General features: G+C 51.8%; 5 protein-coding genes across 5 annotated transcripts; 1 reads left to right on the top strand and 4 right to left on the bottom strand.

Moving 5' to 3' along the window:
• Positions 1 to 1,039: 1,039 nt before the first annotated feature.
• On the top strand, positions 1,040 to 3,423 carry BZA05DRAFT_211235 (uncharacterized protein). Its single transcript, XM_051479612.1, has 7 exons — positions 1,040 to 1,241; positions 1,299 to 1,326; positions 1,383 to 2,228; positions 2,296 to 2,318; positions 2,399 to 2,849; positions 2,915 to 3,095; positions 3,158 to 3,423. The coding sequence occupies exons 1-7, from the start codon at positions 1,196 to 1,198 to the stop codon at positions 3,296 to 3,298; spliced, it is 1,716 nt and encodes a 571-aa protein (XP_051334850.1). The 5' UTR covers positions 1,040 to 1,195; the 3' UTR covers positions 3,299 to 3,423.
• Positions 3,424 to 4,256: 833 nt separating this feature from the next.
• On the bottom strand, positions 4,257 to 5,017 carry BZA05DRAFT_344825 (uncharacterized protein; the record flags this gene model as incomplete). The annotated part of the gene is made up of 4 exons (XM_051481146.1): positions 4,257 to 4,375; positions 4,424 to 4,511; positions 4,560 to 4,867; positions 4,927 to 5,017. The coding sequence occupies 4 exons, from the start codon at positions 5,015 to 5,017 to the stop codon at positions 4,257 to 4,259; spliced, it is 606 nt and encodes a 201-aa protein (XP_051334849.1).
• A 3,779-nt stretch (positions 5,018 to 8,796) lies between these two features.
• BZA05DRAFT_412948 (uncharacterized protein) lies at positions 8,797 to 11,840 on the bottom strand. Its single transcript, XM_051485150.1, has 12 exons — positions 11,540 to 11,840; positions 11,152 to 11,481; positions 11,011 to 11,098; positions 10,846 to 10,953; positions 10,743 to 10,795; positions 10,028 to 10,682; positions 9,652 to 9,965; positions 9,509 to 9,596; positions 9,351 to 9,458; positions 9,167 to 9,297; positions 9,069 to 9,104; positions 8,797 to 9,016 (listed from the first exon to the last, which is right to left on the bottom strand). The coding sequence occupies exons 2-12, from the start codon at positions 11,440 to 11,442 to the stop codon at positions 8,906 to 8,908; spliced, it is 1,983 nt and encodes a 660-aa protein (XP_051334848.1). The 5' UTR covers positions 11,443 to 11,481; positions 11,540 to 11,840; the 3' UTR covers positions 8,797 to 8,905.
• Positions 11,841 to 13,535: 1,695 nt separating this feature from the next.
• On the bottom strand, positions 13,536 to 15,057 carry BZA05DRAFT_477738 (uncharacterized protein). Its single transcript, XM_051488321.1, has 7 exons — positions 14,741 to 15,057; positions 14,370 to 14,680; positions 14,227 to 14,314; positions 14,057 to 14,164; positions 13,898 to 14,007; positions 13,809 to 13,844; positions 13,536 to 13,761 (listed from the first exon to the last, which is right to left on the bottom strand). The coding sequence occupies exons 1-7, from the start codon at positions 14,961 to 14,963 to the stop codon at positions 13,579 to 13,581; spliced, it is 1,059 nt and encodes a 352-aa protein (XP_051334847.1). The 5' UTR covers positions 14,964 to 15,057; the 3' UTR covers positions 13,536 to 13,578.
• Positions 15,058 to 16,484: 1,427 nt separating this feature from the next.
• Positions 16,485 to 18,634, bottom strand: BZA05DRAFT_422766 (uncharacterized protein; the record flags this gene model as incomplete). The annotated part of the gene is made up of 6 exons (XM_051485817.1): positions 16,485 to 16,682; positions 16,742 to 16,981; positions 17,028 to 17,060; positions 17,154 to 17,773; positions 17,830 to 18,224; positions 18,288 to 18,634. The coding sequence occupies 6 exons, from the start codon at positions 18,632 to 18,634 to the stop codon at positions 16,485 to 16,487; spliced, it is 1,833 nt and encodes a 610-aa protein (XP_051334846.1).
• Positions 18,635 to 18,979: the final 345 nt, after the last annotated feature.

Here is an 18,979-nt window from a genome sequence, read left to right as displayed (position 1 = left end):
CAGTGCCCATCAAACCTGCCAGAGATGCTGGAGAAACCGAGTCTCCGCCCCCACTATTAATCAAGCCGTTCCACATGGTGGCTTACGGATACTGGATGCCCTGCGGCGATTGCTGACACGGTCAGGGTGGGTAGGGTGGGGGATCGTCCGTTGGTCAGAGGGGGGGATGAAGCGACCGGATACCCTACAGGTAACTGTTAATCATCCGTTCGGTCGGGAGAATCAAACGCCTGGATACCCAACGGTGCCCACAGGTGCTTACTGGTGCTTTCTGGTGCCCACAGATGCCTATAGGCACCTGCCAACATCAGCGTGCTGTGCTGATTACCTAGATTACCGGTATTACGGTAGCCCGGTGGCCACCGGCATTGGTTTAGAGTTTTCCTTGTTGAACAGACAGTTTTATATACTCGTAGCCAGGACAGTTTATGCCATGGGATTTGGAAAAACAAACAAGTGATATGTAAATGCATGGAATGCAGTCCACGGGAAATGGGGTGAAGGTGGAGCTGGGGAAGAGACAGTGGTGGGAATACTAGGCACGGGGAATGGAAATTTGTGGGTGTAAGCACGCCGGGGAAAGTGATGTGTTGGAGAGTTCTGTGCAGATCGGAAGATTTGTACCGTGAGAGCTTAGCTGGAGTACGTTTGACACTGTCATGAAAAGCAGCCGTGTCTCACGGCCATCGTGGTCTTATATACAACCGTGCAACCCACACAGCCAGCCGGAGAAATACCATCCGTGTTAGCGAACCCCAAAGACTTACTGGACACCGTATTGGCAGCCGCGGTCCCTGGACACCTGTGGTGCAAGAATCATCAATTTAGTGCTCGTTTTATTTATGCTCACCGGGGCGAGGCAACTCGTATTTCTCGTCATCTTGGGAACGGACATCCCGGTACGCTGGGCTGGCACTGCAGACGTCGGTCGATCGGTGCGCTAGTAGGTAAGTAGTCTATATGTCGTCGGGTGGCCCCGTCATTGGTTACAAAGCCACCAAAACTGGCATTTATTCCGAGGTATGTACCACGCGATGTACTTTGTTGGTAGCCTGAATCCCGTACGGGATGCCTGATAAGGATGTCCGATTCGAAGGTATGATGTGGCCGTCTTCGTCTCTGGTATTATATATAAACGGGCCATCCGCCTTGTCTACGCTGTTGAGTGAGAAATAACTATTACCAGCAGACGGCGATGGCAATCGACAACAAGACGACCAGAGTCTGCGTGATTGGCGCAGGTAACACCGACCCCGAGCCAAGTCAGTAGCAGTAGCTAACAAAACCGTCGGACACAGGCTTCTACGGCCTCGAGGCCGCCAAAACGTGAGATCGCACAGCTTCCCGCGGTTCATATCCCGACGGCTAACGTCCTATCCTAGATACCTCCAAGTGGATCCTACAATCTCACTCACGGTCCTCGAAGCGGAAGATTCGCTCGGCGGGACTTGGAGCCGGCGACGAATCTATCCGACACTCCGGGCACAGCAGAAATACGGCGTGTATGAGTACTCCGACTTCCCGATGGACACGACCGGCGTAGCCGATCCGCACACGACCTTCATCCCCGCCGAAAAGCTGCAGGAGCACATGGAGCAGTACGCCGTAAGGTTTGGCATCAAGGAGCGCATCCGGTTCAACGCCAAAGTGACTAAGCTCGAGCGTGCCACGGGGGGCGGATGGAATATATGGATTCAGGGGGATACTGCGCCCTCGACCTTCGACAAGGTCATCGTCGGAACCGGACTCACTTCGAATCCGTCGCTTCCCGAGCTCGACACAACCGGCTTCGAGCCCCCGGCTTTTCACACGCGCGAGCTCGGCGCCCACTACGCGTGGCTGACCTCTCCGGAGGTCAGCACGATCACCATCTACGGCGGGGGAAAGTCCGCGATTGACGCCATGTACATGTGCGTCAAGAACGGGAAACAGGTGAACTGGATCATCCGGCCGGACTCGGTCGGCAACGGCGCGGCGCCGCAGTTAGCGGCAGACATTCTCGGAAGGAACACTAACGACGTCATCTCCTCGCGCATGGGAGCGATGCTGCAGCCGCAGCTGGATAGTTGCGAAGGCTGGTGGTATCGGTTCTTGCATTCCGGGAGTGGCCTTGGATACTGGCTGCACTGGAAGTACTGGGGTTGGCTCAGCAGCATTCTCATGGCGTACGCGGGATATGATAAGAGCGAGAATATGGCTAGGCTTAGGCCGAAGAACGTCGACCATGCGTGCGTTCACATCTTTTCCCACGGACTATGTACAGGGTCGCATGTTTCTAACACGCAGCCTCTTCAGTGCTTTCTGGGTGAATGTACCGAGTATGTGCAACTTCATATCACCAGGTCCATTATCACGGATAGTCGGAGCCGCTAACATGTTGCCAACGGCGTCTTCTTAGCCTCGATTACCAACCAGCCCGAAAGTATCGCCTTCATCCACAGCGGCGAGAAGGTGAAAGTGATCCGGTCGGAGATCACCGCACTGGAGGGCACGTATGTGGTCCTTTCGGACGGTGAACGACTCCACACCGACGCCGTCGTGTTCGCGACGGGATACAATAAGAGCGAGCCGATATACTCCCCCGAGCTCGCGGCCGAGCTCGGCGTAGTGACGGATCTTGCGACGTATCCGCCGCATCTCAGGGAGAAGTGGGATAATCTCGACATGTTGGCTGACCAGGAGGTCGTTCGGTTGTTCCCGCGGCTCGCGAATCCGCCGATGCCGAATAATAAGCCGGTGAAGAACGCGCCGTGCCGCCTCTACAAGGATATCCTGCCGCCGGAGCTAGCGCGGAAAAACGACCGATCGCTGGTGTTTGCCGGCGCAGTTGGAGTCGCGAGTACTGCCATGTACGTACATAGTTAACCCCACTCCCATGCCCGATCAAGTACTCCGCAGCTGATACCCGCGACAGTTTTTCCGGCCCGTCGGCGCTCTGGGGTGTCGCATGGCTCACCGACAACCTATCACTCGACGAGCTCGGGGTATCCCAAGCAGAAATCGAATGGGAAATTGCGATACGCGTCGCCTTCGGTCGGCGACGATACACGGTCGCGGGTGTGTATGGAACGTACGCTCTCTTTGAGTGGTTGCCGGTATGTTCCGAAGCGAGCACCTGACGGGGTTCGAGCCAGCTAATTAATGCGGTGATTATTAGAAGATTGATGCGCTGCTGATGCAGTTGGGTGTGCAGCCGCGGCGGATCAAGAGCGTGTTGAAGGACTTCTTTCTACCGTATCAGGCCAGTCATTATCGAAGAATTGTCGATGAGTGGATGCAATTGCGAGGCTTGAAGTAGGTCCGGCTAGTAGACGGATGACCAGGAGGGTTGGTAGTAGGGCTTCAGGGATGCGCCTGAAACTGGTGGCTTGTGACTTCATAGATTCGAAACAATATTGAACTCAGGGACATTGGAAGTGCTCGATTCTATCTCGTGTAGTAATTCCCCACACGCGGTCATAATGTGTCACCTATCTCATCGGTGGCGTGAAGTTGTGGCGTTGGTGTGGCGCCTCACGTGTAGGGAAGACCGCGTGCATTCACGATACCTCACCACCGCCGTTGGGCATACCAGCTGCCAGCCGGAGAATTAGCCGCAAAGACTCTATCGTAAGAGCCAGGACGGACAGGTCAACGCAGATCTACGCGTCGCAACGCACACGAGAATAAAAAAAGTCCAATGGATCTGGAGATAACCGACCACTCAATCGCAGCGTATGTTCGGTGACGAGAGTTTAGGTACACCAACAATGTTATCTATTTAGAGAGGTTTAGAGAGTCCTGATAGAGCATAAAAGACTAGCATTAAGAAGTCCAAGCCCGAAGCAACGAATTCTGCCAAAACCCCCCGCACCCCCGCACCCCCGCCACTCCCCAATTCTCTGTGACCTCAGAACATCATCCGCTGCCTGTCATCTCCTGTAAGCTCCAGGAGACCTAACGTACCGGGCAACGCGGCTTGAATACCAACGGGATGTCGTCGTCGAAGTCGCTTTCCTCCAGCCCATTGATCTAGTAACAGTCACAGTTAGTAAACGATCTGCCGTGTTTAGGAATATTATCGACACTTACTTCATCATCGAGAGCGCCTAACAAAAGCTTTCTGATCTGATGGCAAATTTTAGCTAGGCCCCATGACGACTTCGGAGGTGGGTGAAATTTTACCATCAACCAATACGACGGAGCACCATGGCTAAAATCGTCAAGATTTCGATCCACTGCATCTCCCGTTAGCTACGTTTGTGTAAGATAATTCATCACAACGCACCAGGCAGACAGTCAATCCAGCTGCCCATTATTGGATGGTCATCCAGCTCCTCCAGGAGCTCCTTGCCTTCGGGATCTTCTCCGATCCTCGCGAACATGAAAGCCACCGCTTTAAAAGTCAGAAGTGAAGCTCGAATGTTGGGTTCCTCGTACTAACCGTCCTCTGTCTTTTCTGCATCCTTTTGCAGCCTAGCCAGGCAATTGTAGATATTCTTCTCCAGAAGTCCCTTCCTTTCACCCTCGATCTTGAAATGGTTAGCATATCTCGGAGGATGGTAGTAGGGAAAGCGTACATTGCCGTCAGTTAATATTAGAGATAGTAAAGGTTTCCGCATCTGTTTCTGCTCGACAAACGGTTTCAAGATCTTTTTCCGCAACTGTGTGCCGAGCATGGTGATACCAGTATACCGAATGGTGGCATGTACCACCTCCATCTTATTTTTAGTGATGTCTTTGTGCCCCTGCCGACCGTTGAGATACCGGACGGATACAACTCCCCCATCTCGGGCCAGCTGGTAGACTTCCACGACCGCTTTCAGTACTTTGAACAATGTCGCTATCCGTGTGCCACCAGCTTCGGTGACCATCGAGTGACTATCGTCTAATTCCGGACCCTCGGTTAGACTATGCTGCACGAAGGATCGCCGCGACATCACTCACCAAGCAGAATAACCAAGTCGTACAAAACCAGAACCGCAAGCTCCTGCGCCGTTTCCGGTGGACAGCCCTTCTTGCGCAACTTCACGACCATATCTGCTCCTTTGGCCGCGTACTCGCCGAAATCGTAATCCGGAAAAAATCTTCGCAGCCCGGGCTTCGTGTCGACGAAATTCGAGAAGGTTTCTTCGCAGATTTCGATCTGCGTTAACGGTCGGAACTGCACCAGCATATGTTCCGATTCTCGTGTGTGCTTCGTGTCGTCGCACTGCATCTCTGGTTGTTGTGACAGCGTCGTTGGTTTCGGCTCCGATGGTTGTAGCCGTCGAGACTCCGCCGGCGAATCTGGCAGCTCCGTCTGTTGTGGCAGCGGGAGCGGCGTCCGCAACGCTGGCTCCTCCGACTGTTGTACCGCCCGTGGAGCCGGCGTCCGCAATTCGATATTCTCCAACTGGTCTGACCCCGGTGACTGCATCGGCATGTATGGCTGCGCCAACAGCTGTGACTGCGGGAACTGCTTCGATATGTCCGGCTGCTCCGAAAGTTGTAACGCCGTTGGCGATTGCGTCCGCACGAATGGCTGTTTCAACTGCTGTGGCTTCAGAGACCGCACCGGTGCGACTGGCGGATCCAACTGTTCTAATGGCGGGGATTGCATTCCACTGGTTGACTGCTCTAACTGCTTTGGCGGCCGGGGAAGTATCGGTGGGTTAGACTGATCCGACCGTTGTGACGATATGGATTGCGTCCGACCGAATCGCTGCTCCAACTGTTGTGGTGGTCGGGACAGCATCGGTGGGTGAGGCTGATCCGACTGTTGTGACGATATGGATTGCGTCCGAACGAATCGCTGCTCCAACTGCTGTGGCAGTCGGGACGGCATCGGTACGTTGGACTGCTCCGACTGCGATGACCGTGGGGACTGGGTCGGTATGTCAGGGTATTCTAAATTTTGCGACCGTGGTGATTGCGTCCGACCATATGGTTGCTCCAACTGCTGTGGCTGCCGGGCTAGCATAGATACGTATGACTGCTCTGATTGTGCTAACCGCGGGGATTGTAACGGATTGTGTTGCTGCTCTGGCCGTTGGAACGGCTGGGCCTGCGCCGACCCGTAAACTATCTCCGACTGTTGAAACTGCGTGGTTTGCGTCGGGAAGTATTGTGTCTCCAGCTGTTGTACACGCATTTTCTGCGCCATCATGAACTCGGGCTCCCAGCGATGTGAAGGCGTGGGCGACGTTGGCAACCCCGTGCCATGTGTCGTCATGTATTCCTGCTCCTTCTGTTGTAAATCCATGGAATGCGCCGACATGTTTGCTGGTTCCCACGCTTGTACCGAAGGTGTGGATGAATTTCGCGAGTATCCCCTATCATAGTTACCTCCGTCGTCCGACATTGTGATGAGCTATCTCGTGAGGATGTTGGATCCGACTCGGCCCGTAGGTGATGGATGTGAGTTCCTTGATCATTTCGACGGCGACATGTCTCCAGACCCACTTAAGTAGGTAGAATCGCCTACATTAGACCTGTACACAAGATGTATGAGCGAGCGAGTTTGATACCCACCAACCGTACCCCACATTTACCGTAACGCCGGAGTCCATGCTGCAGTTCCTCTAAGCAAAAGAGTGGGGAAAAAAAGAAAACTTTAGACTACTCTGCAAGTGAGCCTCACCGGCATCACGCATGATCCTCCATTCGCATATCCGATGACGGTATGAAGTTCTAGCCAGGTGAATATGGAATCATTGTCCGTAAGGACTCAATCGAATGAAATCTGAAACGTCAATGCTCGCTCAGTCACGTGAGACCGACAGCTCTGCAGTTACCGGGAACCGGAGCGGCGAGTTGAACGCATTGGCATGGGCTATACCGCAACCTATTATACGGTGTTAAGCATCCCTTATAGCTATACTTTTGTGCTCGTGGTGCCGGAACAGCTGTAGGCATTGCGTTTTTGCGGGGCATATCCTGTATGACTTATTTAGAGTATGAGGCGATATTACGTCCCAGATTTGCAGCTTGTGCTCCTACTAATCAAGATCCTCCCGACTCCCTTATTGGTGTCGGCACGGGAGTGTAGAGTACTTCCCGATGTTGTCCGTCTAAAACTAAGCCTTTACGCAATCCACGGGGGCGGGAGGGAGTAAACTTCAAATATATGGATGGGAGCGAGTTCTGTCAAGGCTGTCCTAGGTTCTGTCAGAGCCATGCCTGCTTCTGATTGTTACTCCTGAACTCCAGATTCACCTGCACGAGAGCTGTATCAAGTGCCATCCGTGTCCACGTCATATCATTAGCCTATGGGAGACATACAAACGATGCGTGCACAAGGACTTCAAGATCTATACGTATCAATCTACGCTAGACGAATGCTCCGGACACGAAAGACATCTGTAGTAGGATCGTTAGTGTTGTGGCGAAGAGACCGCGCCACAGCTGTTGAGCCGCCGCCAAGAACCACAAACCCTTGACGACTGTTACCGCGTGACTACGGGTTTCGCACCGGATAACTAACGCAGGAGAGGGATTGTCCATGCACTCCGTCTGGTTGTCCGGTAAGAACTAATCAACGTGCATACATGATAGCCTTGTGCTTTTGCGCGGGGTTCCTCAAGCTATGATGATTGAGTAATAAATCATGAGTCGGTCCATGTCTCGCGTATTTAGCACTACAGGAACAGATACTCGGTCCTATTTGCTAATACATATTGCTCTTTGAAGAGAGATGATAATTGGCAACGGACTTTGTCTTATACGTCTCTAATTGTTATATATTTAGCACATATCGGCATTGCGTATCTGGTAGTTCAGCCGCAGTCAACCGTGCGGGGCAGCGGGGACGGCGAGAGTCCCGATTGCGGGATCCTGACATTGTCTGTGCGATGACAGCTTTAACTTACGCTTGCGTCCAGCTGCAGCAACTCGCCTCAGAAAGTCTGACCTCATGATCGCGATCAGCAAGTTGCTACATCGCAGCTGCCCGGAGCCCACGTACCAGCGACGAAGGTTGAGCTATGAGCTGCATGCGATAACCCCCCCCCCCCCCCCCCCCAATGGTAGGTCTGGACTTTCGACCGTGAAAGGTCGGTCATGATCCACCGCCTTTTTTACGGGTGGGAGAAGGGCCCATCTGCACAGTGATGAGTGCACGGGTGTGCATGAGGCCTTTGTTTCATTTCGGCACTGCGTATTGGGCGGACACGGGTGGGCCAAGATCGGCACTGCCGGAGGAGTCGTAGCTGTGCTCGGACGTTCATACGGACAGGTGCCCAGATACCTCACGACGTCAGGCTGCAGTTTGAGGTATCGTTCATAGCTGAAACCATTGAACCTAGAACAAGTAGCTAAAGGGTGCGGTATTTACATTCCCTCTGGATTTTAAACTTACTGCTGCCGCGGCCGTCCACAGTCCACCAGTGTTCAGTACTAACATGCCGCACCAATTATTTGGCTACCGTGTTAGCGAAGAGGCCGAAGTAGCTTTAATTTCCCCACCGAGACGGTCCAGACTAGGGTCGGAACCGGGCCTGTTGCCATTTTATGACGCGGCGAACCTGGGAATATTCAAGACTGAAATGTTCCCCTACAACGAGTGATATATACCCCCACAAATTGAATGCATCAGATGGACCTAGTCGGATTAAAACTGAAAATATTCTCGGCCAGTGTGCCACCATGCGGGCGTACACCTCCGCACTGTGCACGCAACCCCCTCACATTTTCATTCGTAATTTCTGGTCGCCGGTTCATATAGTTGCGCATCGGAGTCAGACTGTGCGCATATCCGGTGACCTCGTCAATGGCGTTTCGAGAAGCTGCACAACTATCGGACGCAGAAGATGAGGTCAACTAAATGTGCAGATCAAGCCGCTCAACCTCCAATTCATTTCATTCTTATGTACTTCGGACGTTGACGTTCGATCCGCTCGCAAAGCGCACTCAATAGAGGACCACCAAGCCCATTAAAAGCCGTCTATTAATAGTCATCCGACTCGTTGCCGTCCGACTCGTTGCCGTCCTTCACCTCCGGCTGGAATTTCATAAAGTCCTCATCCCTGACTCCCTCGTCTTCGTCCATCTTGTCAATCTAGTCACCGGTAATGAGCATTGATAGTCTGCACGGAGGTATAAAAACTTACTTCCGCATACAGAGCGCCAAGCAGAAGTTTTCGGACCTGATGGAAAGTGTTAACTGAATGACTCGGATAACTTGATTTCAGGAGTCGGAGACACCTACTACTCCCCAACGCGTGAGCCTACGTATGCGTCGCTTCTCAAGTTCCTGGCTGTCGATACCTTTCTGGCTACTGTTTTCTTCCAGGCCGTCAAAAACTCTCAGATCACCAATATCTTCCAGGCTAGAATCCACTTAGGTGAAGAGTCAGCAGATTCTCTGGACAGGGGAAAATATTTCGACACACCCGGTAAGCAATCGATCCAAGGGCCCAACTTCTGGTCGTTGTCGAGTTCCTCTATAAGCTTCCTACCACCTTGATCCTCTCCGATTCTTGCAAACATGAAAGCGACAGCTAAAGAGGTCAGAAACGGAATCCGAACCAAGGAAAATGATTGAACGAACCGTCTACCGTCTTCGTTTTGTCAGCATCTAATTTGGCAAGGCAGTTGTTGATATATTTCTTCAGAAGCCCATCCTTCTCACCCTCGATCTCGAAATCTAGTCAGCACAGCGAAGTTAAGACCAGGGTAGTAGTAGTAACCTACATTGCCGTCGGTCATGATGATAGTCAGTAATGGCTTGGCCATTATTGCTTTCGGCGCTTGGACGAGTTTGGTCAGGATCTTCTCCTGCAGCTGTGTACCGATCATGCTGACACCGTTGTACTGAATATTTCCATGTAACTTCTCGACCTTTCCACGAGTGACGTCCTTCCGCCCCCGCGGCGCATTGAAGAACCGAACGGTCACAATTCCCTGATCCCTGGCAAGCCCATAGACACTCGCAACCGCGATCAACACCTCCAACAACATATTCTCCCGCTTTCTATCAGCGCCGGAACCCATCGAACTGCTATCGTCTGATAATGGCCACACTGATTAGAAACTATCTTGACAGAGCCGGTTAAAGGGAATACCGTACCAAGCAAAATCACAAGATCATACAGCACCAAAACTGCAAACTGTTCCGCCATTTCCCGAGGACATCCATAGCGGACCAGCCCTTCAACCATCTCCGCACCTTTTAGGGCATATTTTTTGACGTCGTAATCCGGAAAGAATGTAAGCAGCCCCGGCTTTTCACGTTGGATGAATAGTTTGAGTTTCACAGCGCATTTTTCCGCCGTCATCCGAACCACCGTCCACGGTTTCTCCGATTGGCCGTTCGAACTAGCTGGTATCTTCGAATCTGCAGATCCGTTCAAGACTGCGGATCCATTCGAATCCGGACGTCCGTTTGCGCTTCTAGGCTCGGCGTTCGCGCTTCCAACTGCGTTCGACTCTGCGGATCCGGTTGAGATTGCGGATCCATTCGAATCCGGACGTCCGTTTGCGCTTCCGGGCTCGGTGTTCGCTCTTCCGAGTGCGTTCGACTCTGCGGATCCGGTTGAATTTTCCAATCCGTCCAGGTTAATGGATCCGGCCGAACCTCCTGCCAATGCACTCGGATGAGCGGATTCTGGATCGGAAACTACGGGGGCAGAAGGTGTGGGGATATCCCGTAAAACTTTAACTGGAGGTGTATCGAAGACCGTGACTGGATCTCTATATAAAGCACTAAGCAGAAACCTTCTGAGCTTTACAAAGTGTCAGTTAGACAACATGGCAGTGATCTCAGTGGAGAAAAGAACACGCACAACCGTCCATTGGGTTAGGGTACGATAGCCGATTTGTTCCAGGCGATACGTGACTTCAACTAGAAGTCAGAAAAATTGGAACTAACTTCTTTTCAGCCCCTACCTGGCAGACACTCGATCCACCTGGCTATATTCGGGCTGTTGACTAGTGAATCTAGGAGGTCCTGAGCGCCCTGATCTTCACCAATTCGTGCGAACATGAATGTGACGGCTAAGGACATCACATGTCAGCCCCATCTCCTCCCACGACCATCGTACATGTACTGACCATCTGTCGTCTGTTCAAGATCCTGCTCTAACCCCAAGAAGCACTTTTCAATATTTTTCTCTAGAAGCCCTTCATTCTCGCCATCAATCTCGCAATACAGTCAGCACAGCCTTAACCCGGAACGAAAAATAATAGATTTACATTGCCGTCAGTTATGACCATCACCAGTAAAGGCTTGGTCATAGTGGACTTCACAAATGGCTCTAGGATCTTTTCTTGCAGCTGTGTACCAATCTTCGTGAGACCTTTGAACTTAATCTCGTCACAAACCGTTTCAATCTTGTCACTTGTGATGTTTGAGTGCGACCGCCGTCCATTGAGATATCGGATCGACACAATTCCCGCCTCTCGCGCTAGCCCATAGATTTTGGCGACCGTCTCCAACACCCGGAACAACGTCGCTGGCCGTTGGCCACTGTCATCGGTTACCATGGAGCTACTGTCGTCTGATTAGAGAATGGCGGGGGAGGACTGGTCAGATCGTCTTTCAGGAAGAGCCGCGAGTGGCGACTAGTAGTAGTGAACTTACCAACCAGAAGTACCAGATCGTACAGGACCAGAACCGCAAGTTGAGCGGCCATCCCTGGAGAACAGCCATCGCTGACAAGCTTCGAGATCATCCCCGCTGCTCTGGTCGCATAATCATCGAGCGTGAAATCAGGGAAAAAACTAAGTAGGCCCGGCTTGCTCCCAATGAACTGTTTGAGGATTTGCTGGCATTCTTTCAACGGCGGTGGCACGTACCGCGCCCTGTCGGAAGAAACTCTGGTGTTATCCATTGGAGTGGAAGGACGTCTGAGGAAAGTGGGATGTGCTTCGACGAAGTGATAATTGGGAGGTCTTTCGATTCCTCCGCCAGCAACAGGGCCCGCTTAAGTAGATGAAATTGCTACCATCAAACCTGCGTTGAGGCCGAGCATGCAGCTCCAGGAGAACCTTCCTCAGCTGCGGGCTTCCCTACCCACACTTCCGATTCCATGAGGTTGTGGTTGCAATTGCTGCCATTTTCCGAACAGTTTGAGAATAAAATCGCACGCCTCAGAGAATGAAATCTCATACTTCAGAGAACAGACTCTCAAGACTCGGAGTCCACAGAGGCTCTGTCATTTCACATCCGACAACAGTGGAGAATTCGTGTCCCGCTACTACTAACGGCATCACCGGACATCGGGACACTGAATGCACTCTCTAACCCCCCTTTTCAAACCTACTCATTCAAGCCTAGATTTAGCAACTTTCAGGGTTGTGGATGTTGGATTTATGTCACGCGTAAATGCCGAACCACACTTCTCCTACGGCTTTCGGTGGATTAGCTTCGAGACAGACACGGTAGTTACGAGGACACGTCAACTTTGCTCGGTGCACGGCGTGAAATCGAACGCTCCGGTCAATATCAATGGTCGACAACGGTCGTCCGTAATACGAGCTGTGCTATAGTGCCAGGTACGTCAGCACCGTCAAAACTATCAAGCGCCTCCAAGTTTCCAGACTGTTGCATGGTTTACTGTCCTGTCCTTACATTCGACAGCGGCTAGCTTGGGTACTACTAATACTACTAGTGCAGGTAGGAAGTGGTGTGGAACATCGCAATCAACTTTAACGATTGGCGCATGGCCTTACAGCTCAACTCACGCCAAGTTTCGCGTAAACTCCATGACGGACACCACGAGATTGGTAGATATTGTTTCAGCAGCCTAAAAAGCTCCAGGGTGGGGGGGGGGGGGGGGGAGGGGGGGGGGGGGGGGGAAGGGGATTCTAGGCGGCTGCAGGACGGAGACTCAGCACGGTGATGTGTACATTCACATGACTCGGTGTATTTTCAAAAATCTGCGTGATGACATCTGCAGATCATTCCAGATCTTCTCGTGATCCGCTTGGACCGCAATAGAGTTTCCCCACTGACACCATTCTTCAGGTCAATCATAAGCTAGCCAAAATACCGGACGGTCGATGACTGGATTGATGCAGCTAACAGGCCCGAGGAATGCCCCAGTACAAGTCGGTAACCAGGGCGCCGATAAAATAAATCGCCACGACTGGCTGATAGCAGACTGTGTCTATGGGGTCGGAACTGCTGCAATTGGCGATGTTGGTCCTTGCTATTCAGGTGATGAGTAACGGAATGGGTCTGAGATACTGACATCACGCGGCTCGATTTCCCCTCCCTATCGATTCCTACAGCACCTCCGCACGCGATGTTGCACGGCTATGTGCACTGTCAGTTGTGCCGTGGCATCCCGATGGCGCCTCCAGATCACATGAAACAATCTACTCTACACAGCGATATCCTCTCCGGCGGGAGGTGACACCAGGTCTACGGAGCGGGCCTGTGGTGCGCCAACCATGTGCCCAGTATTGGTGTGGCTTCTGGAAGAGCGGATCTCACGGCGCATTTAGCACATTCGAATTATCGAAAAGAGTCTAATTTTCAATTCTCACCGGAAACACTCAAGACAACCAGATTTCTGCAAACAGCGATCAATAACGAAGTAACCTAGGCCACCGTGTGATCCCACACCAATGATGTTGTTTCCTTGGCTCCCAGTAATTTACACCTTGAGTTCTTCTTCACACTTGACGACGACGATCGTCGTCGTCGTCGTCGTCGTCGTCGTCGTCGTCGTCGGGGTCGGGGTCGTAGACGAGTGCGTATTCGGCGTCCATAAAGTCTTCAGGCCTCACAGTCTTCGGCTCGAATTTTAGCTCCACCTCTTCCTTGGCCTCCTCCTTCTTTCGATCCATTTTGTCAATCTAGTGGCGGTCAGACTGATTACTTTCGAATCATGAGAAGGACATACGTCTGCATATAGAGCTCCAAGCAAAAGCTTTCGGATCTAACACGAATCGTTAGATCATTGACACTGGGGGTCGCCAGGAGGTCACCTGCCACATTCCAACGCTCCTTCAGTTTCTTGATTTCTTCCTCGCTTTGTTCGCCTCCATCGCCAGATTTGCGGAACTCTGTCAGGTTGCCAATCTTCTCTAGGGCATAATCCACTTAATCAAGCAGTCAGCAGAGTCCGCAAACAAAGCAATCGCGAAGTACCTGGTAGGCAATCTATCCACCGGCCCAATGTCTCGTGGTCGTCTAGCTCCTCTAGGAGATTCTGGGCGCCTGCATCATTTCCGATTCGTGCAAACATGAAAGCGACAGCTGAACGGGTCAGAAACGGAATCCTAATTAAGGAGGACCGAACCGAGGAACATCGAACGAACCGTCCACCGTCTTCGTGGTGTCAAGGGCTAATTTGGCAAGGCAATTGTTGATGTTTTTCTTCAGAAGCCCATCCTTCTCGCCCTCGATCTGGAAACGTAGTCAGCACAACCAGGGTCAGACCACGGTTGTTGTAGTAACCTACATGTCCGTCGGTTATGATGATAGCCAGTACTGGCCTGACCATGTCTTTTTTTTTCAGGACGAATCGTTTCAAGATCTTGTCCTGTAGCTGTGTACCGATCATGGTGACGCCGTTGTACTCAATATTCTTGATGACCGTCTCAACATTTGCTCGCGTGAGGTTCTTTGCCGGCCTCGAATTGTTGAAGAACCGAACCGCCACAACTCCCTCGTCCCGGGCCAGCCCATAGATATCAACGATTGCTCTCAGAATTTTTGATAACGTCTTGATTCTGTTGCCATCCTCCTCGTATTCCATTGAGCTACTATCGTCTGATTTGGGGACGGATTTAGCTGTTCATTCAAGTCTAGATGGGCGACGACTTCCCTCACCTAGCAGGATCACCAGGTCATAGAGCACCAAAACCGCAAACTGTTCCGCTATCTCTCGGTGACACCCCATGCCGACTAGGCTTTCCACCATTTCGGCAGCTCTGTCTGCATACTCAATGGGTATCTTCTCGTCCAAACTCCCGAAGCCGACCAGCTCTGGTTTTTCCTGCTTTATGAAAGACTTGAGCTTTTTGGCGAACGGTTTCTCGTCGACGTTGGCCATTATGACGGTGCTGTGCGGGAAGGGACAACTTCTTGGAGCGAGGTGGTAAGCAGGCCTTCGTGGAAAATAGGGATCCGCTTGATCTTCGAGCACTCGGAATTCTTGAAGGTCACTTAAGTAAGACCAGCCGCACGACCTTGCAGCTGTAACTACCCCGCCTCTGCTCTGCGCTCAGGGTTGCCGTCTTTCGAGTAAACGCGTGGGGAAAGAAAAAAGAAAATACAAGTAGTCTGCACTCTAGTGGCAGTGAGGCCATGGTGCATCGTGCATGGTACACTAGCTCGCACATTTAATCAGTTAAATACAGAAGCACACGGTCGGTCAATTGGCGTCCTAATCTGCAAGAGGCGAACGTCAACGTCCGCGCACATTAACGATTACACTTATGGATAACATCGGCGATAAAATGATTCAGGTTTCACTCCGGCCTGCAGTGAATCAGTACCATCACGAAGTATCATTTGTTCGTGAAGCGCATCAAAGTTCCCATTGGTACCTCATGGCACATATTCCATGCATTCTGCAAACTAAGGAGCACATATGCTGGTCCCAGACGACGTTTTTACAGTATTGGTGCACGGTATGTGAGGAGCTTTGAGGCTGGCTACCTATTTGACCATAGCCATCGACACTCCTCTCCAGAGTTCACTGTCCACCCCGAAATCGTGCAGTCCTAGGTGTTATGCTGTGGGCCTCCCCTTCCGTCCAGAACTGTCCCGCAGGAGTAGAAAGCTAAGGAACTTACCTAAAAATGATAGACGTGATGCACTTCGTCCTTGACTTTCACGTTTCATTTGTCCGTACTCTTCCAGACTCCGTCCACAAATCTAAATCCGAATCCTTCTCCGTGTCCGCGTATATTTCTGTCTTTCCCACCTTGGCCCAGGCCGACACCCTCACCGCCATCTCCGGCGGTGGTTTATTCCCGGCCTCGCCGACTCCTCTCATCTTCGTGCTTCTACCCTCGCCGTTAGTTCCAGCGACGTCTTGATTCAATTCGGTGCTGAAAATTTCAGTGTTCTACATAGACCAGTCCCGACCAGATTTGGGTATGGTAGGGTCGGTCGAGATATATCCCGACCGACCATCCATAGGTCGGGATAAGTCTGGCTGATAAACAACATACGACGTCGTAAATTCTCTAACAACCGCTAGAAACTAAGGAAATGTTTTCGGCTAATAGAATAAATAACTATTTTATAAATTACTGTTCTTTAGACGTACTATCTAGTATACAGTTATCGCCGATATATGGCCGTAATCAAGGGGCCACTCTTTCCCTCTTTACTCTCGTTCTTCGTTTCTTCCTTTCCCTCCATGTCCACAGTCGACGCCCCCTCCCCCCTCCCCTCCCCTGCCCTCGCCTCAATCTCCTCCCTTCACGATGGCGTTCTCCAGGATAGCACTCTCTCGGATTATTCCTCTAAATCTAGAGATCATTCACCATCCATCAAATAAAGACCACCCAGTGCCCGGACTATCGAGTATCGTTAACCGTCATCATACCTCCAAGTCTATCGCTCAGGGATTTCTTTTGTGTAGCTTTTGCAGCAGCCGTACAAACCAACGAGTATCATCGTCGTATTCACCACTGTGATACTTCTTGCGCAGGATTATGTACAACGTAGTCGCCGCAAACGCAAACGTCGGTACCGTAGCAATTTTCCAAAAGTCGGCATGTGACTTGACAGTTTTGTCACCCGGGTTAAGTGCAAAGTACTGGATCTCATGTTAGCGTGTACTACCCAAGTGTGCTGGGGAGCGGGCAGATTGCATACCGAAGTAAAGAAAGTCAAAGGCAGAAAGATCGTGGTAACCAAAGTAAACATCGACATCGTTCGTGCGTTCATCTTGGCCTCCTCAGCATGGCGCTTCGTAGTGTCCTGGACTTCGGTTTGGGTCTTAAACAAATTCGCAAGGTGACCCTGAATAGTTCTCGAATCATCTCGGGCAATAGTGCCACCGCTGGACAACAACTCCTTAACGTGATGAATCACAATGGATTTCTTTCTAACATGCTGGTCAGCGGCTGCAATACCTCTACAGAGCAAGAAATCCACTCACTCGGTTATCTGGAGAGTTATTCTTGCGTGTAACCTATTCGTAAGTCCCTCGAGGTCACATAACAGCTAGTACAGGGGCTCATCAATCACTGCCATCTCCTGACCGACTACTAGATGGGATACTCACAGACTTCTGCGCCTGCTTCGCCACCTCTAGTAACCACTTAACCTGCTCCTCAAACTCCTTCCGCTCCCCAATCACCATCTTGATTGCATCCATAAGAATGATATTATGTTTGCCCTTCTGCAACACAAATGGTAGCCGAATAATATTCTGGTTGTAACCCTTGTCGTATACGTCCGGCGCGTTGTTACTAATTATCTCTGCCAAATCCGCGAGGACCTGCAGTTGTGCTTGAGTAAGGTGTTGGATGGCACACAGGTTGGAGATGTATGAGGCGAGCTCGATGCCTAGCCTTTCACCTGCCGTCAAGTGTGCTTTCATTACGTCCAGTGCCTCCACGGCATCCTGGTAGTAGGGCGCTTCCGAGACGTGGATGTGGACCCTATCGCTCTTGGTTCTATTAGCAACGGCGATGGCAGCGTTTCGGGCGTGGCTGTGAGTGATGTGTACCAGGTCCCATGACGTTCTCCGGAGGTTGTCGAGGACATCTCCACTCGAGAATTGCAGGGCCGTGCCGATCATATGGACGAGCAGGTGCAGTGCGCTCACGCGATGTTGATATGGAAAGAATGGCAATGGACTGGACTGCTCGTTACTCGCCGTACGGGCCATCACGATCATGTCTACCGAGCGCAGCGTCAGCAAAGTAGTGATCGGGGGGAAGGTAAATTCCACATACCACTGTTTATCACCATGAATTCCGACCGATGGACGAAGATTGGACCATTCCGAGCATCTCCGCTCGTGCCAACATGTGTAAACGCGTGTGACCTCAACTCCGCGATACTGTTGCGGTACTCCTCGAGCGTAGGGTTTGTCGCAACATTGCCTCCGAAGGTGAGGTGTGGAATTGATACCATCAGACGAAATCGCCGCGGATTTCTTATGGCGAGGAGGGAGAGGGTAGGCCTGGTTCCATTGCCCGTAATCCAACCAGGACCAGGGACTGGAGCTGGGGACTCGTCGTCGGAGATGTCGTCTACCAGCTGCTTTGTGGGTACCATCTCGGATGGGAGCCGGTTGATGCCATCGGTAAGTGTCGCGTGCTGCATCCCTTCATTTGTCCTGAACTCTCTACCGTCTCATTAGTCTCCACTTCGTGCCATCTTCCATGCCCTTGGTGGCAGGAATACATACAGGACGTGCACAGGAGCCAACAAATCGAGAATAGCTTCATCCTTGGAGATGTATACGTCCTCCGGTGTCTGCCTATCAGGTGGTAAGATCTCAGGCTCCGGCGCTGGAGTACGCTCGCCGAGCGAATTGGCGTTTATATCAGTTTCGGAGTCGGCGGGCTGTTGGTGGAGTAGATAGACATGGCGCACGCAGTCCGTCTCGGTTGGTAATATAGGCGAATAGCGATGATAGAACCGAACCGGTTTGCCGCCTTCGATCTTTACGAGAGGGTGCAGATCGGGATTCCGAAACGATGTGGCGCCAGCCGCGGGGGGAGGTGGTTGGGGGCCCGGTTGTTGATCAGCCATTTTGCGGTGGATGATGGATGAACGTCATGTCGAAAATAAAAAGGACTGTCGAATTACTTATGCATCTCGTTGGGAGGTCGCGTTCTGTCGGTTTCGGGGCGGGTACGCGTTGCTCAGCCGCAGCTGATAGACCGCGCCGTCTGTTCAGTCCACCTCCTTTTTTTTCCTGCAGCTTGATGGTTCGACTTTCTAGTTGAGTCACCAGGCTCGACATGGCTGGAAAAGCAAGTTTCGCGTCGGCCGCCTGCATCCAATGATGCGGGATCGCGAAAGTTCATCTCTGAGTGAGTCCAAACCGAGATTCGAGGCCGAATCCACGAACGGTCTCGAGACAATGGCAAATCT

Source organism: Tricharina praecox, assembly GCF_024521635.1.
Source record: "Tricharina praecox strain CBS 144465 chromosome Unknown BZA05scaffold_46, whole genome shotgun sequence".
NCBI lineage: Eukaryota > Fungi > Ascomycota > Pezizomycetes > Pezizales > Pyronemataceae > Tricharina > Tricharina praecox.
The sequence above is the reverse complement of the archived record's forward strand: the minus strand, read 5'-3'. Positions and strand labels throughout refer to the sequence as shown.

What these genes read in the sequence shown, in the direction of transcription:
- BZA05DRAFT_211235 (XM_051479612.1), top strand. Translation starts at nt 1,196, where the DNA reads ATGGCAATCGACAACAAGACGACCAGAGTCTGCGTGATTGGCGCAG. An exon ending in CCGAAGAACGTCGACCATGC is followed by an intron (nt 2,229 to 2,295) that starts GTGCGTTCACAT and finishes CAGCCTCTTCAG; the next exon opens with TGCTTTCTGGGTGAATGTAC. An exon ending in CTCTCTTTGAGTGGTTGCCG is followed by an intron (nt 3,096 to 3,157) that starts GTATGTTCCGAA and finishes GGTGATTATTAG; the next exon opens with AAGATTGATGCGCTGCTGAT.
- BZA05DRAFT_412948 (XM_051485150.1), bottom strand. Translation starts at nt 11,442, where the DNA reads ATGGTAACCGATGACAGTGGCCAACGGCCAGCGACGTTGTTCCGGGTG. An exon ending in TGGTCATAACTGACGGCAAT is followed by an intron (nt 11,099 to 11,151) that starts GTAAATCTATTA and finishes CTGTATTGCGAG; the next exon opens with ATTGATGGCGAGAATGAAGG. An exon ending in TGATCTTGTGATTTTGCTTG is followed by an intron (nt 9,966 to 10,027) that starts GTACGGTATTCC and finishes GGCCATTATCAG; the next exon opens with ACGATAGCAGTTCGATGGGT.
- BZA05DRAFT_477738 (XM_051488321.1), bottom strand. Translation starts at nt 14,963, where the DNA reads ATGGCCAACGTCGACGAGAAACCGTTCGCCAAAAAGCTCAAGTCTTTC. An exon ending in TCATCATAACCGACGGACAT is followed by an intron (nt 14,315 to 14,369) that starts GTAGGTTACTAC and finishes CTACGTTTCCAG; the next exon opens with ATCGAGGGCGAGAAGGATGG. An exon ending in CACCACGAAGACGGTGGACG is followed by an intron (nt 14,165 to 14,226) that starts GTTCGTTCGATG and finishes TGACCCGTTCAG; the next exon opens with CTGTCGCTTTCATGTTTGCA.